The following is a 17,816-nucleotide window of genomic DNA, read 5'->3' on the forward strand; positions in this document are numbered from 1 at the left end:
CTGATGAACTGATATTTGTCTGCTTATGAATTTTGGTTGTAGCTTTCATAATCCTTCGGCTTTTAGCAATTATAAAACCTCCTAGCCCCGGCTTCACTATCTTTCTGAATTTTCAGCTCCAAATAATTTTTCATTTCAAATTCCTCCCACCACCAGTTCTCGATTCTTCCTTTTGGCTGATTACTTCTAATCGTTTTCTCATCTGTAAGTTTCTGGCTTCCCTGAACCGTGGTTTCAAGTTCATTTATCTAGCAAATACTCGTTTTTCACTCTTGCACGTTTTGGAGCTCTTATTTTGTAATTTATTAATTGCGTGTCTAATCTTTTGAGTTTTTCATTGTTTATTTTTGCGTGAAAAGCATGGAGATTTTTTTGTGATTTTTTTATTTATTATTGTGGGGTTGACTTGATTTCGTGTTCATTTTACCCTGTTTTTTTTGGCTTTTGGGGTGGGGTGGGGTGAGTGCGTTCAATTTGGGCGATTTAATCAATTTGAGAAGTGAGGTGTTGTTAGAGTTGTCTGGTTTTATTTTATCATGCTATTTCTATGGAGTATCTTTGATTAAAATTGTGCAGGCTAACAGTTTTTGTGGTGAAAGTTGATAGTTAATTTTTTTTGTTTTGTGTTGATTTAGGAGGGTGGAATTTGATACTCTGCGAGTAAAATGGCGACTGGAGCTGTTCCAACTTCGTTTACCGGTCTCAAAAGCCGGGATCATCGTGGCTTGGGGTTCGGAAAGAGTTCCGACTTTGTTAGAGTTTCTGACTTGCAAAGGGTTAAGTTTGGCAGGAGCAAGGTTGCAGTGATAAGAAACTCAAGCAACCCGGGTTCAGAAACTGTTGAGTTCAAGCCAGCATCGGAGGGAAGCCCACTGTTAGGTATATGATAGCTTCGATTTTTATGACCAGATTGAGTGTGGATTTATATTCATATATTTGAGTTTGGTCTCAAATCATTTTAATCCAGTGGTTCTGAATATATTGATTCACAATGATGTGGCTGGGTTAGACATCTGATCTGTCAAGTTTCTGAATGCAGTTCCAAGGCAGAAGTATTGTGAATCCATACACAAGACAGTCCGGAGAAAAACCCGCACAGTGATGGTTGGAAATGTTGCTTTAGGTAGTGAGCATCCCATCAGAATTCAAACAATGACTACCACAGATACAAAGGATGTTGCTGGAACTGTTGAGCAGGTTCTCCTATAACCGAAACATTTTTACTAGTTCTTTTCTTTGCTTAATGTATAAATTATAATATAAACTAGTTCTGTATTTTTCCTGTTGTAAGATGTGAAATTCTCTTGAGAAATATTTGGTAGAAGATTTCTAACTATATTGTGTCTGCAATACTTTATTTTTTTCATCCTTTTTAACCTTTCATTCATCTCATTGAATCTTTAACCTGCAGGTTATGAGAATAGCAGATCAAGGAGCAGATCTTGTTAGAATTACGGTGCAAGGAAGGAAAGAAGCTGATGCTTGTTTTGATATTAAGAATACCCTTGTTCAGAAGAAGTAAGTTTCATATTGAGTTGAATCATAGTCACAACTGAATGCAAGTGAAAGTATTTAATAATTTATACCTTGCAGCTACAATATCCCTCTGGTGGCTGACATTCACTTTGCTCCACCGGTGGCCCTGCGAGTTGCTGAATGTTTTGACAAAATTCGTGTTAACCCAGGAAACTTTGGTACTAAATTCACCACCATATGCTTCTTTGGAATTATATTTCTCTTATGAGATACAAATCGTTCAAGTGTCGGATCTAACTCTATAATATATTTTAGCTGATAGGAGGGCACAGTTTGAGATACTAGAATACACCGATGACGACTATCAGAAAGAACTTGAGCATATTGAGAAGGTCAGAGATAGACTTCTCTTGCTTTGCTTCATTTTATCTTACAAAAGACTTGTATACTTCTGAGTTATAGCCATCTATTGTGATCCAGTATTTTGTGAGAAATAATGATCCATCTTTTTTCCGTGTATTCTTAGGTTTTCACTCCTTTGGTTGAAAAATGCAAGAAGTATGGTGTAGCAATGCGCATTGGAACCAACCATGGTAGTCTTTCAGACCGCATTATGAGTTATCATGGAGACTCGCCCAGGGGAATGGTAAGTACCTATTTCAGCACTTGGAATGAGTTATGAGCCTATACTGGTTCTGGTGATGTATATACCCTACGCTCATGCAACAGGTGGAGTCTGCATTTGAATATGCAAGGATTTGCCGAAAATTGGACTTCCATAATTTTGTGTTCTCAATGAAAGCAAGCAACCCAGTTATTATGGTTCAGGCGTATCGCCTTCTTGTAGCTGAAATGAATGTTCTAGGATGGGATTACCCATTACATCTGGGAGTAACTGAAGCTGGTGAGGGTGAAGATGGAAGGATGAAATCTGCGATAGGAATCGGAACACTCCTTACAGTATGTCCTTTTACATGCTTTTGCTCAAAACAATATAATGCAAACATTTATTCCGTTTTGTTGATTCAACTTTGACAAAGAATCTAAAATTTCTAATTTGTCTGACTAACAGTCTAATCACAATACTTATCTAGTTAAATTGTAAAATTTCACTCGCATCTGATCAATGTTGAACATGCAGGACGGCCTAGGTGATACCATTAGGGTTTCTCTAACTGAACCTCCAGAGGAGGAGATAGACCCCTGCAGAAGATTGGCTAATCTTGGAATGAAGACAGCTGAACTTCAGAAAGGAGTGGTATGACTTCAGTGTTGACTAGCTATGTTTGCTTCTCTAGTCCTAAAATGTACTTACACAATTCAAACCTTTTATTGTTGTTGGATTCAACCAGGCACCATTTGAAGAAAAGCACAGACGCTATTTTGATTTCCAACGTAGAACTGGTCAACTTCCCATTCAAAAGGAGGTCTGATTTTATTTCTATGGTTTACAATGAATCTTTTTAATGAATTTCTGGAGTATCAGATCTCTTGATCTCTGACATTGTTTATCCCATGCAGGGTGAGGTGGTTGACTATAGAGGTGTGCTTCACCGTGATGGTTCAGTTCTGATGTCAGTTACACTGGATCAGTTGAAGGTTTGCTGCTATGCTCTTTTCATATATCTATATTATCTTGACTAATAAGCAGTCCGGCCTTTTTTCTTTTCGATGATGATGTGGTAGATGATTGTGACGTTTTCTTTCTTTTCCCCTTGGTCTGGAATTATTTACCTTCTATTGTCCTTTTCTTTGTCTTTTTACTTTGAGAATTTTGCATTTTTGTTGATTTTTTATGATCCCTGTTTTCCACTTTCCCTTGTAGTCACCGGAATTGCTATACAAGTCCCTTGCCACAAAACTTATTGTCGGAATGCCATTCAAGGTATGCTCAAAGTTTCACTCTCTCTCATGGACACATTATGCTCAATTTTCTTTGGGAAGATCTCATTTAAGAAATTAAATACTGATACAGGACCTAGCCACTGTGGACTCAATCTTGCTGAGAGAACTTCCCTCGCAAGACGATAAAGATGCTGTAAGTCTCCTTATGCATTAAAATAATTCGTTTCATATTCTAGTGTGTATGTGGGTGTTTCTCTTCATAATACCAGAAAGAAATTGTTGAATTTTCAAGCTCCAAATTTCTTTTGGTGTTCCATAAGCCATGAAAACGACTTAAATCACCTTTTTGCAATCTATGACCAGAGGTTGGCTCTCAAACGTCTGATAGATGTTAGCATGGGAGTAATAACCCCTTTATCAGAACAATTGACAAAACCATTACCCAATGCTTTGGCCATGGTAACTCTCAAGGAATTGTCATCTGGTGCTCACGAGCTTCTTCCAGAAGGTACACCACGCATTATAATGCCCAAAGCTTTCCAGGTTTTCACATTATTGAAATGCTAGTAGTCATGCTAATTTACCTTTGTTCATTCAGGTACACGTTTGGTAGTCTCTGTGCGTGGTGACGAACCCCAAGAAGAGTTGGAAATTCTGAAGACTACTGATGCTACCATGATCCTTCATCACATACCATATTCAGATGAGCAAACCAGCAGAGTTCATGCTGCAAGAAGGTAGTTTGTGAGACTATAGGTCCTGTCATTGGCATTTTAGTTTTATCAGTGAGTCCCTGTACGTTTCACCCAGTCTTCTTAGTTGAGGATCTTCGTTTCTGCAGGCTCTTTGAGTATCTTTCTGAGAACTCGCTGGACTTTCCAGTTATTCATCACATAGAGTTCCCAAAAGGAATCCACAGGTATATATCAGGCAAATGAGTTTATTCAAGTGAAATTCAGATTTCAGATCGTAGCTGACATTAATTCTTCCATGGACAGAGATGACTTGGTTATAGGTGCTGGCACCAACGCAGGAGCGCTTCTGGTAGATGGACTAGGAGACGGTATTCTATTGGAATCCCCGGATCAAGAGTTTGAGTTCCTCAGGGATACTTCATTCAATTTGTTACAAGGCTGCAGAATGAGAAATACAAAGACGGTTAGTATAATGGTTGCACAAGGAAGAAAACAAATCAATATAGTTAAAGAATAATCACATTTCCTTTTTTTTGTGGAAATGATATCAGGAATACGTGTCATGCCCATCTTGTGGAAGGACATTGTTCGACCTTCAAGTGATTAGTGCAGAGATAAGAGACAAGACATCTCATTTGCCTGGTGTTTCGGTAATTAATAATTCCTCAACACTCAGCTCAACGAATCATTCATCGAGTGTGCATTTATCTTTGAGAAATCATATGTAGTGTAGCATCTAAATCCTCCATGTCTTTTTTTTTCTTTTTCTGTACAGATTGCAATCATGGGTTGCATTGTGAACGGCCCTGGAGAAATGGCTGACGCGGATTTCGGCTACGTTGGCGGTGCTCCTGGAAAGATTGACCTTTATGTTGGCAAGGTAGGTCTACTCCATGAGCTTTCTTTCGAAAACTGATGTGCCTGAATTGAAACAGTGATAATGTGATGCTTGAATTTACAAAACCATGAATAATCTACATAGTAGAAAGCATAGGATGAACTAGAATTTGTAATAATGAAGAAGAAAAGTAAAAACCTTTATGGCGAAAACCCGGTGGAAAGAACACCGTGAGGTCTATCTTTTCCTGTTTTGTTATTCAAATATTTGCTTCTGGTGTTGCATTTGTGACAAGTCTTGTGTGTTTCAGACGGTGGTGAAGAGAGGTATCGCAATGGAGGGTGCAACAGACGCACTGATCGAGCTGATCAAGGAGCATGGCCGGTGGGTGGATCCACCAGTCGAGGAGTAGAGGTCATAGGTTCTAGCATTGAATCTCCAGAGAATATCATCTGCTGCTCAAAGCCTTACTAGTGCATGAGGATGTGGTGATATAATACATATTTTGTGTTTTTTCAATATTTATGATAAGCTCCTTTCACTATTGTTGAAGGAAGAGCCTCATACTATTAGTATGACTATAAAATAATTGAATGAATGCAAGAGAAAGATTTCATCACTGCCCAGTCATCATCATCTTCTGTACATATCTGTTCTCTTTTGAAGATTATCATTTCTCCAATTCACTCAATTGAGTTATTATTATAGCCAAGTTTGTCCCCCATGTCCATCACCGAAAAACGTTGTACCAATGAATCAATGATATATATAACTTCGTTCTAAACATGAAAAGATATAAATGTAATAGACAAAAAAAAAGTGTTACTGCTATTGCAATTTCAAAATAAAAATTGTACTATTGGTCATTGGATACTCCATTCACATAATTTCGACATAAATCCATTAAAATTTTGGACAAAATGTACGTAAGCTGAATACTTATCTTCTTTGAGAATGCTTGATGGAAATGGAACGGTATTGAGTGTATTTAGGATGCTTGTTTCCGGCAATGAGTACTACTTACCTAATGATGGTGTAGTTAAGAAAAATTCACTAATATTTTTAGAGATAATAACTGATAATATCACCAATTTGGATTATTTAGCGGTCATAATAAAATGTTACATGTCATTGAAGTGGACATTGACATAACATATTAAATCTTATGTGGACACTTACGTGACATAACTAACTTTATAATAACTTAATTAACTTTATAATAACTTAATTAATGTGATTAATACCCAGAGGCCTAATCAGAGGATAAAAGAATATTTTATCAGAAATTAGAACCGATTAAATAAATCTCCCATTAAATTAATTTCCCATAAATTCTCTTCTCCCGTTTGGTGTAGAAAACTTTTCAAACCATACATCAAACTTGAACCTATTTTTTGGTATCTCTATGGAACAATACCAAATATGGTGGTACTACTACATATTAAACTTTTATGAAACATATACACAAAAATGGTGTAAAATCTAAATTTAGTTTAAATTATTGGAGTAAAACTACATTTTGGTGTGACAAACTTAAAAATGGGATAATAGGTATGTCTTCTATGCCAGTCTCGGCTGCCGATGTTCCATGATTCGTGACTGGATCAGAGATTGAGCTAAAGGATAAGATGTTTCCAACGTTCATCAATCAATTTTGATTAGTTTAATTGTGATTCTAATTAATAATTAGTATATCGTTTCAGGTGTTAAAGGACTTGAGAATTAAGTAGTGATGCAGAAATGTGGATATTTCTGAATCAACTCGAAGGCTGATAAGAAATATGAACTAATCTCAACACTTTGATCTGCAATAAAACGAAGCGTCACTTTTAAGCGTTTGTAGGTGGATTCAAGGAGCGAATATAATATAATGCATTAATAAAACTGATTTTGAGATCTGCAGGAAAAAATACACGTGACAACATGCTGTCAAATTGCAAAAAAATAAAAATTTCTCTATTGTTGGTATTCACTGCCTTTCTAAGGTTTAATAACCTTTTTTTTTGTCATCCGATTCACAATTTGCATTTGAGCAAAGGTTGAAAAAATTACACAAAATCTAAAAATTTGTGATTTAATTAACTATTTACTTTAAAATTTTCATAAATTAGTGATATCAACAGCTATTTTAATGGTATTAGATTTGTATAGCTAGTTAGTATATTCACAATTTCCAACCCAAATCTAGAGATGTAATCACATTATCCTCCCCTGGCCATACATGCATGCATACAATTTTCATGTTTCATCCCTATTTAATGCCCCATTTTGGGCAATGAAAATGCTTCAACAAAAGCATGAGTAATTAGTAAATGAGCAGAAGTGAAGTGAGGAATTCAGGAACGACTTTTTCTACCATGGTGGAGTATGTAGTATTCATAATAATTAGTAGTATAAGATTTAAGCAAAATTAAAGTCTCAACACTAACCAATGAAACAGAATAGCATCACACCATAAATCAACATAGAATCTACAAAAAATCTCTTTGATCGGTGTAGCTGTACCGCCCGCGCCGGATGTTCCGCTGCCTCTTCTTATACACCGCCGCCGCCATCCCTACCACGCAACCCGCAGCAATCACTCCAACCGCGATCCCCGCCTTCTTTCTTCCGCTCATGCCTTCCGACTCCTCCAAATCGCCGAGATCGGCTGCCTCAACCGGCGCAGGAGACCGGGACTCTTCGTGATCGGCGTCTTCGTGCCGTGGGAACGGCGCCGGAGAAGGTGAATTTGGAATTGGACGCGACGGAGGAGACGCTGGGGATGGCGTTGGCGCCATTGGAGGTGGGGAGATAGCTCGCTGCGGAGACGGAGAAGGGGAGGATTGAGGAGCGTGTGCTGAGAATGTGGAGTTGGGGAGAAAGAGGAGAGCGAAGAAGATGGTGATTAGAGGAAGATCAGAAGCCATATTTAATTTGAATAGAGATCTGAAGAAAAATGTTGGAGTTGGTTACAGAGAGATTGTGATTACAGTAGTAGAAGAAGAAGAAGTTGGATGAGAGATGGAGAGCGGTTTCTTCTGCACTCTAGCTTAATGTCTTAGTGGGAAAGAGCCTATTAATATATACCTAAACTTTTTGTCTGCATGAATTCTTATTCCATACTTTAAAAACTAGTAACAACTTTTAAAATATCGTAATTTTAAAAATAAGAGAACTAGCAACAAAATTAATCATGAATCTTATTTTAAAAATAAGAGAACTAGCAACAAAATTAATCATGAATCTTACTTTATTAGATAAAAAATATTTAAAATAAAAAAATTAAGCCGTAGAGAGTATAAGAGACGTTGACATAGTAGTAAAGTAGTAATGACAAGGATAAAAGTTTCAAATTCGTGTCGATGCGTAATGCAGTCTTAAAATTTATGTTCATTTGCCTATAAGAAAATAGTGAGAGGAAGAGAAAAGAGCCAACTGAGTTGTCCTTGACTTGTTATAGTTATTATCTTAATTAATATCATAATAAGTTATTAAACGTATTAATTTTATATGAAAAATATCTAATACTACTACTACTATTACTGCATTTTAATGAAATGAACATTATATAAGAATTTTGAGATAGTTAGCGAGAAAATTGAAAATAGCAGTAGCACCCACCTTATTATGTGATGGACTTTGCTTACCCTCCAAATAAAGTTTGTAATTAAGGAAAACCGATTGTGGCTTGAATCTTAATAATTTCTTAAACCGTTGAATTTTAATAATTTAATAACGTTTACAAAGATCAAGAACGATCCACCACTATTTTTCATAAATAACAAATGTTTTAGTCAACGTTAAATTCACAAAACGGGCCATTTCTGATTCTTGTATTACTAATACAATCAAGTCTGTCACATGAGGTTTTCTTGCAAAATGAGTTTTCCTTGGCACCTTTGTCAAAAGTCATTTTTCTAGTGCAATATTACATTCCAGTTTAAGTAATCTCATAGGTAAAAAAATGTTACTTCACAGTAACAAATTTACTCAATTTTCAATAACTTTATAAGAGTTGCTTTGATCTATGTCAATCCAAAATTTTGTTTAGTAAAAATGGTGAAAAGGGACATAAAAATCCGAAAACATTGCAAAAAGTAACTCAAATTTGATTTAGTCTTTGTTCACAAATCTCAGTTGATATTTTTACTGAGTGCATATCCTACAGACCATTTTGTAGTTTACTCTATTTATGATAATTGAAACATTGCTCAAATTTCTGTTCAAAAGATGGACTTCCAAACTATTTTCAATATATGACATTTATAGCTAAGCCAAATATCTATAATTATATTCTTAATTAGAACACTCATATAAACGAAGAAAAAAAGATCAATTGGACTTCGATACTAAGTCGCACTCTAAATCAGTAATCTTAGATACCCCATTACTATTTGACAAATCAAATCTAACAACTTATAAGCTCCTTACTTTTTTTCACAATTCTCTACTCCCTCGGTCCCACGATAAAAGTCACACTTTGTCATTTTGATCCGTTCCACAACAAGAGTCACACTTTATTTTTACAATAAATGGTAAGTAGATCCCTCATACCACTAACTCACTTCACTCACATTTTATTATAAAACCAATATAAAAAAATAAGTCTCATATTCCACTAACTTTTCCATCTCATTATTCTTTACCTTTCTTAAAACTCGTGCCCACAATAAGAGTAACTCTTGTAGTGGGTCGGAGGGGAGGAAGTATATAATTTGTAAAACTGAACTAGCCAAACACTTGAAAAATGTATAAACCCTTGAGATATTATATTTTATAATCTCTAGAAACATTTCATAACTTATTGGAACTTAAGTTATCTAAAATGAACTTAGCAATGTACCCTTGGTCTTAAAACTTGATCATATATAACCAAAACTGGTAATTAATTATTCAGCTTCCTATTAGCACAATCAGACTAGAGAGACTTTGTCGAAATTGAGTAAATAGTGTCTATAGCTCATCTTTGACATCACTGGAGGGGGTCGTCGCGTCTTCCTTGGCGTGAGAATCGTCGGATGACGATGCCGGAGACGAGCTAGGTTTAGGTAGCTTAAACGGGATAGAAGCATGCTTCTTGATGAACTTGTAGAACGCCACCACTGTGCGCTCGGACTCAACTGGAATCTGCAAAAGTCGAAGCAAACACAGTTGTAGCTTGTACCACAGCACAAAAAAAAAAGAGGCAAGATTTTGGTTGTATGGCTTACAGGATCGGCACTCTTCTTTCCAGCTGGGAAGAAGAGAATTGTGGGGTATCCCTCAGCCTGCAAAAAATGTATGAAACCTCAAAGACTTGACAGTTAAACTAAAATATGACTTTCAAATCCAGGAGGTTAGTCAAAAGTACCTTGGCTCTGGGGTGTTCATTTGTGGTGCCATCCATTTTTGCCACGACTAGAGATTCAACACCACGCAAGTGGTTGGCAAGCTTGTTGTATGTTGGTTCGAGAGATTGGCAATGACCACACCACGGTGCATAAATCTACGTAGTATAGGAAAATATGTTAATGAACTAGAAAACCAATCATCAGAGAAGCTATCGTGCTACGATCAATGTCATTATTGCTACCTCAAGAAGAACGTCTTTAGACTCATCCAAAACAATATCATCAAAATTGTTCCCAACAACAATTTTTACGTCACCGTCATTCTGCAACATGAAACATTGAAGAAAAGTTGATCAGCGCATTAAAATGAAAATTTGATCAGATTAAAGAAGCAGCCAGAACTAACATTCTCAGGAATTGGGTCTGATTTGTAGAATGGTTTGAGCTTGTCTTCAACGAAAGCCTCCCCGAATGTCTGATGAAGTGAATAGAGTGGCATCATCAAGACAAATGACATTTCAAAAGGCGATGATAGTAGACTCGCGTATATAACAACACACAACATGAAACAGAACCAACAGAGAAATGCATATAAGAGTATTTTTACCTTGATTGTCTCTAGAGTAACTTCCCCGTCAAAGACAAATTTCTTAGTCTCCTCACTTGCAACATAGCCCAAAACCTGCAGGAAGATTAAAAACATTTGACTATTCGAAGTTTCCCAATAGGTAAGGCACACAAATAGAAAAAAGAGATGTTCAAAATCAAAGTTACTTTTGGATCGTCTCCAGTGATTCCAAAATAATCTGCCACGGGCTTCCCTACATCTTCATTGCCAACATCCACATATACAAATATAAGCTGCAGTAAATTTAGAACAGGTTATGAAAAAATAGATATAATCTATAAATTCAGTAAAATTAGTAAAAGCCATGATCTTGATATATAGGCTGTCATTAAGACTAACTAATTTATTTTTTAATAGTTCAAGGATGCTCTTGGAGCATAGTGGCTTTATCAAGGTCAAACATAGAAAATGCCATGAAAGTAATATACGTATTTTCATATATCCAAAGGTTGCAACTTCTAGAAATTGGGAAATAATATTGATGAAAAAAAGGAAAAAACCCGTACTAGTTTAATAGACAAGTTTCACTACTATGTGAAATCCCCAACCCTGCTGATATAGATAGATTGTTAAAAGGTAAAACATTATGATACCTTTCCCTTGAAGAGATTTGCAGCTTCTTGAAATGCTTGAAAGGCCTCCTGTGAGTTATTAGACGTGGCAAAAAGCAAAACCTGATTTTGCAATGTATGAGCTCAGTTTAGTAACAGTGACAACATAAAATCATACAAATGAAATGTCACAGAGAATGCCAAAAGACAGTTATGCCGAGGTTTTTTACTATAAAAATACAACCTTGTAACTAACCTGCTTTTTTATTGGACTCTCAAATATCATTGAGGCACTTTCTCTGCTAAAAGTGATCACAATTGGAAGTTTGTTGGCAGAGACGAATTTAGCTATTTCAGACTTTTTGAATTGACCATCTACATAGAGTATCAAGTGGATTAATTCAATCAGAACACCGGCTAGCAGAAAGCTGAGAAAAAACTGGTGTATATCGGTTACTAACCAAAATGTGTCTTTTTCTCCACCTCTTTCTTTAATAGGACTATTGCAGGGCGCTTAACGTCAGCTTCCAAGTTAAACAGCTTTGCAACATTAGGATTTGCAGTTTGGTAAAAGTTGACATCATCATCAAGCTTTGACGCAGCTGCAAACTCTTCACTGTCAGGACCCTGTTGCAATCAATAAGAAACCATGTTCAGAATGCTTTTGTGTGATCCTCTATCCTACACCTGATAATTTACTCACTCATGGGAATATAACCAGTTTGGAAATATATATAAGAAAAAATTACAGCTTTATCACTTAGGGAAGTATAGACAAAAGACAAACTTTTCCATATTAATAAGGCACTGTTAACTGAACAGGGAAGTTTATAGATTTAAGCAGATGCGTAGATACTATCATCAATATATCATTGAAAATCAACAATGCAAACATGAGCGGAAAAGTAACTATGTGCACAATCCTGTATATAATCAATGAATACATTTATAAGAAAAAAGACCTAGGTAAGTAGCAGCTTACCACCAATGAGTCGAGGAAGGCCAGAACAACCTTCTCCTCAGACGTCAATAAACGCTCGGCATCCTCTGTTGTAGTTATGTTAGATACACCAGGTCCAGTTTTCTTCTTGATCCAGGTAACAATAGCATCCCTGCACCAAGATCAACTTTTTTATTTTAAAACTTTTGAGAAGAAGAAAAACCTCAAAACAATTAAATGTTAACCTTGAATCATCATCAAGCATGTAACCAAATGTATAAGTGCTTGGACCGTTATCTTGTCAGGCATGATAAGATGTACTACTATTTTATAGCAAGTAATGAGGTATCTAAGAAAGACAAAATGTTATCTTGATAAGACAACAGAAATTGACCAACAATTATTAGCTCACAATTATGAACTCAAACCTTGAATTTAAATTCATTGGAAACATTTTAGCTTAAAATCAGATGCAGTATTTGGTGCTAAAAATGCTAATTTGAAGTGGATTCATGTTTTGATAGAACTAATTGAAAGACCTAAATTGGATGCCTAAAAAAGTAGGGAAATAAACAACTCCTATATTCCAATTCTTCAACATAGCCATAGATAGCATGATTGTTCTATAATTCGGAAATGTAATCATCAAAGTACACAAGAATTAAGTTCGAAATCCAGTTCGAAATCCCTCTGTCAATGGCAAACCAGAGTGAAAAATCAAATTAAAAGACTCACTTTGTACGTTGACCGGAGTAGGTTTGATGCTCCCCATCCACAAAAAACAACACAGTGGGAAACCCCTGAACTTCATAATTCTCGGCGAGCGCATTCTCCACCGTTGCGTCGACCTTAGCAAGCTTCACATCCGCATCTTTAAGCTCTGTAGCGGCAGCGGCGTACTCCGGCGCCAGCTCCTTGCAGTGACCGCACCAGGGGGCGTAGAACTCCACCATCACATACTTATTCTCATCAACGAAGCTGCTCAAATTGCGGTCCGTCAAAACCAGAACATCCTTGTCGTCAAATGCAACGCCCCCTTCGTCGCCGTGGCCGAAATCGGAAGGCACATCGAAGTCGTCGTAGTTCTCGAGGTCCTCATCTTCTCCGTCGTCGGAGTATTCGTCGTCGGAGAGAGGATGGTCGTCGGGCACGGCGGATTGCGGCTCCTCGAGGAAGCTGAGGTCTTCGTCGTCTTCGTCGGCGGGGGAAGAGGCGAGAACCGGGGTGGAAAGGAGGGAGAAGAGGAGGAGAGAGGCGAGTAGGAGTGAGAGAGTGAGGCTAGTCGTCGCCATCGCTGATGAGTTTGGATCTTGGTAGATCTCGGGTCAGATTTATGCCCGCGGCGGAGCGTCTAAAACTGCGTCGTTTTATAATTTAGAAAAGATTGAACTTTTATCCTATTTGGAATTCGAAATAAAAAACCTAACCCAATCGGCATTATTAGCCTTCTTCCTCTGGTAATACTGATTGCCATTAGTATAGGTAGAAATCATCTAAAATTATCTCCTAATACATTTTCTATTACACAAATGAGAAATGGACAATTTTCTTAATACATCTTCTACTATATTGAGGTCCATAAATAATTAAACAAAATGATGGAATTTAAGGGAAGGGTTGTGGATGGCCTTTTAGTTTTAGGTACGCATTGCCATACATCGTCACAACTGACTCTAAGTTTATTTTTAGTTTCAAATTTTTATTGGCTCTGAATTTTGATAATCAACATTAAAGAAATCATGATTCAATAATGACTTTAAGCTTATTTTTGTGATTTCTGATTTTTTTTAAAATAATTACCCCCCTCTCAATTTCTCCTCTCTCTCGTATCACTGTCTCATAACAAAAAACTCCACATATTGAAAGAAAAGAAAATCACCCGAGAGAAGCAATATTTGAAATAAGCTTTTCTTGGTTACTGTATAATCAAAACACTAGGCCTTTCTTGGTTCTTGGCTGATAATATTAAACTGTTGTTAATTCTTCTGAATCATTAGTAGACCGTGAGAAGCTATTTTAGAATCTTTATATTCACATACTTTGTCTTGATTCTGTTTTTAAGATGACTTAATTGTTAGTCAAGTATATTCACATACTTACTATAGACACCAATAGTTCATTTCACATTGATACTTCTATTCACATAATTTAAGCAAATAAAATTAGTCCTAGATTGTGTTTAACTTGTTTTAACCTTCTGTGTGCAATTGTTCTAGATTGACAGTATGATGAAATAAACAGCTAAGTGTAGTAGATAAAAAGTGAGACAGAGATAGAGAAGAAAACAAATGTGTAGACTACATGCCAAAACAGAGTCCACGACCGAGCTATATATGGTCTAACCACATCACACATCGGGTTGAAGACCGTATTTGGCTCTCTCTGCATTGACTTGCCTCATAAATATCACATAATAAACTCCTGCCATGAAGAGGATAGCAAAAATGAAGCCTACAGGAATCCCAGCAATGCCACCAGCTGCAAGAGCTCTCCGAGCTCTGGATCTCTCGTGGGCTGAAGCGGACTGCCTCGTTGCAGCTAGAAAAGAGCAGTCTGGCAAATTACACAGGTTTGTGTTTGGCTGTTGTGTGTTGGGATGAAAGTACGCGTACATTTCAGGGGAGAGCAGGATAGGGCTATTGTGGTCCTCGAGGCCATGAGCTCGAAGTTCACCTGTGGAAACCGAGAGGACGAAAAGAGCGACAAAGACGAGAGAGGAGGCCATATGATATGATCAGGTTAGATATGTTTGAAAATGGAGTTGTGCTTTATAGAGGAAATTGTTGCTTGTAATCGAATCTAGTCTTGGAGTTGGAGCATTAATCATATTCAATGTTACTTTAGTCACCCTTCATTATTTATAATCATGATATAATATAATCTACATATTTTCATGATATTTCATTACCTGGATTTTAGGCCATAATAGTACCATCGTCTTACATTGTAGTAGTATGTGACAAAATGTGCAGCATCAAATGGATTAATATGAAGTTAGCTTGAAGAAGCAGTAAAGGTTGATAATAATGGAAAGGATTAATTGGATGCACTTATAATTTGAATTCCCTTGCATCGTCACCTGTCCACAAAATTATTACAAATGTAGTATAATAGCCAATCCATTATCCACTAACCCCCAATTAAGGTACATGTGTGCCAGTACTTTTGTGCACTTTGTGCTAATTACATTTTCACTTTTATAAATATATGTTTATAGGTGATGATGGTTATAATAACATTTGTATCACAATCTAGATTCATGAATCTCATAGGTTACTTTTCTACGGTAGAAATTAAAAATTATGTTTATATGGATTCTTTTTTAATATATACATTGATGCTTCTATGTTTAGGCTTCCCAATTGCTTCTTTACGACAATTATAAATAATACGTACAGTATAAAAATCAATAGTCTTGATTGTATAATCTGAGATCAGTGATGCAGTTATGTTTTGCATGTCATATGCATGTAGCTTTCATATTTGAGTGAACTGCACCAAATGTCCTTAACTTTTCGCTGTGTAACGGCAGAGACTCCTAACTTTTAAAAATCCCACCAGAGGGATCTAACAAAATATGTAATCACAAAACGTGTATATTTTGCCATTTTTCGGACGAAAATGCCCAAATGGGCTGAAGGACAGTTTAGACCTTTTACGTACTACACCTGCTCCCTATGCCTGCACATAGTCTGCATGTGCAGGGGCTGTCTTGTCAAACAGTAGAGTCGTCATAATTCCATTCTCCTATTTTCTTTCTCCTTTCCCTCCCTATCCGTTTCATTTTCGTCTTTCATATTTCCCTCTCTAACATAATAGGCGATTATATTTTGTTCGGCATCTGGAAATTACGGGTTTTCATCTGGATTTCGCTGAATTTAAGGTATCCACAAGGGTTTAAGCGATTTCAGCTGAATTTTATTTTGCAATTGGTGATTGATTTTTTTGTTGTAGGGTTAGCATCTGGAAAACTAATTTGCAATTCTTGGTCGAATTTAATGGTTGTAGGGTTACAGTCGGGGCATGTGGAAAATTTTGCTGTTCTTGGTTGAAGTTTACAGTTGGGCGGAAATTTTAGTTTTTGTGCTATGTGCTATGTGCTATCTTTTCGACGAAATTGAATTCAGGCCGTGTTGAATTCTTGCATTGCTGATTTGAATTTTATATTGTCAAATTGAATTCATGTCGTGTTGCAATGTCTTCTTCTTCTTCTCAATCTTTCGGCTCAAGCTTCAATTGGAATTGGCCTCGTCCCGAAATTGTGAAATGTAATCACGATCTTGAGGCCGAGCTTGTGACATCTAGGACGGCTGCTAACCCGGGTAGACGTTACTATCGCTGCCCAATATGGAAGGTTAAAACTATGTATTTTGGTCCTTTTTCCATTAATTTTCTTGGCATAAAGATTAATGAGGAAGTATTATGCAGGAAGATGATTGCAAGTTTTTTCGATGGGTTGATGCGAGTCTATCCCCAAGTCAAGACAGTTACTTTCAGAGAGTGAAACTTGAGCGAGACCAATTCGAATCTGAAGTTCGAGCCAAGTCGGTACTTGAAGGTGTTCTGCAGGAGAAATTGTGCATGAAAACTGAGGAGGTTGAAACCTTGAAGTTACAACTGGGCATGAAAACTGAAGAGCGTGACGATTTGGCGCTAACAATTGGTAAAACGGAAAAAACTCTTCGACGGTTAAAAATCACTATTTTGTTCTTATGTATTGTAATTTTTCTACTGTTATAACATAGCTATGTCGTGTTCACTCCGTCGATATCTTCTGCTGTGGATTGATTACGCTTTGCAAAGCTTTGTTTTAATCTATGCCTGAAATTACGAATGAGGTTACTCAACTATGACTGAAATCACGACTGAGGTTAGTAAAATATGACCGAAATCACAAATGTCTGATGATGATTGTTTTCTTTATGCCTGAAATCACGAATGAAGTTACCCAACTATGATTGAAATCACAATCACATACTATGTAAAAAATGGATACAAACCGACGAAGTACTCTTATCAAACTCTTATCAAATACCACCAAAATATGTCATGATATCATTTCTACCAAAATACTAGAGTAATTTGTTACAAACTAGTCTGTAACATACATAACATACATATCATATCATGACTGCCACCAAAATATACAAACTCGTAGTTACCATACACATCATATCAACACTGCCACTGTAAATTGTTCACCCATCCCAAACAAACACAAAGTTTTAAGATTAAGTAAAGCCCGTCAATCTTGGCCACCGCGGCGGCCGCATCTCTGAGGCTGAGTCCTGGTCCGAGTGCTTGGTCCCGGATTCGAAACATTAGGCTGCAACACTTAACAACATAGTAAGTATATACGAGAAAGCATTGTGTACAATTAGAGAATATATGTTTATTGCATATTACCTCTCGGCAATTATTTGACGATTCTGGCAAAGTACTCTCACCACGTTCACGCGACCCGTTGGGCTGCGAAGTCTCCCCAACCTGAGAACGGGCATCTGTCCGAGGATCATTGCTGCATGTCCTCC

At 36.9% G+C, this 17,816-nt stretch overlaps 3 protein-coding genes across 4 annotated transcripts; 1 reads left to right on the forward strand and 2 right to left on the reverse strand.

Moving 5' to 3' along the window:
* Positions 1-5,473, forward strand: LOC121745216 (4-hydroxy-3-methylbut-2-en-1-yl diphosphate synthase (ferredoxin), chloroplastic-like). Of its 2 annotated transcripts, none has more exons than XM_042139023.1 (20): positions 1-204; positions 636-879; positions 1,040-1,197; positions 1,412-1,518; positions 1,594-1,694; positions 1,792-1,868; positions 2,003-2,122; positions 2,206-2,436; positions 2,618-2,734; positions 2,829-2,903; positions 2,998-3,075; positions 3,302-3,361; positions 3,452-3,514; positions 3,685-3,829; positions 3,920-4,058; positions 4,163-4,240; positions 4,320-4,479; positions 4,568-4,666; positions 4,792-4,896; positions 5,165-5,473. In XM_042139023.1, the coding sequence occupies exons 2-20, from the start codon at positions 666-668 to the stop codon at positions 5,264-5,266; spliced, it is 2,229 nt and encodes a 742-aa protein (XP_041994957.1). In that variant the 5' UTR covers positions 1-204; positions 636-665; the 3' UTR covers positions 5,267-5,473. The 2 variants fall into 2 exon arrangements, with proteins under 2 accessions (XP_041994957.1, XP_041994958.1); XM_042139024.1 differs by lacking the exon at positions 1-204 and adding an exon at positions 221-297.
* Positions 5,474-7,325: 1,852 nt separating this feature from the next.
* Positions 7,326-7,763, reverse strand: LOC121745691 (sulfated surface glycoprotein 185-like). The gene has a single exon (XM_042139664.1). The coding sequence runs from the start codon at positions 7,761-7,763 to the stop codon at positions 7,326-7,328; it is 438 nt and encodes a 145-aa protein (XP_041995598.1).
* A 1,813-nt stretch (positions 7,764-9,576) lies between these two features.
* LOC121743282 (protein disulfide isomerase-like 1-4) lies at positions 9,577-13,642 on the reverse strand. Its single transcript, XM_042136537.1, has 12 exons — positions 13,021-13,642; positions 12,328-12,457; positions 11,807-11,972; positions 11,602-11,720; positions 11,388-11,468; positions 10,941-11,027; positions 10,774-10,848; positions 10,573-10,641; positions 10,409-10,489; positions 10,187-10,321; positions 10,047-10,103; positions 9,577-9,963 (listed from the first exon to the last, which is right to left on the reverse strand). Exons 1-12 carry the CDS (start codon positions 13,575-13,577, stop codon positions 9,790-9,792), a joined length of 1,731 nt encoding a protein of 576 aa, XP_041992471.1. The 5' UTR covers positions 13,578-13,642; the 3' UTR covers positions 9,577-9,789.
* Positions 13,643-17,816: the final 4,174 nt, after the last annotated feature.

The sequence above is a fragment of the Salvia splendens genome, chromosome 8 (genome assembly GCF_004379255.2).
Source record: "Salvia splendens isolate huo1 chromosome 8, SspV2, whole genome shotgun sequence".
Lineage (NCBI taxonomy): Eukaryota > Viridiplantae > Streptophyta > Magnoliopsida > Lamiales > Lamiaceae > Salvia > Salvia splendens.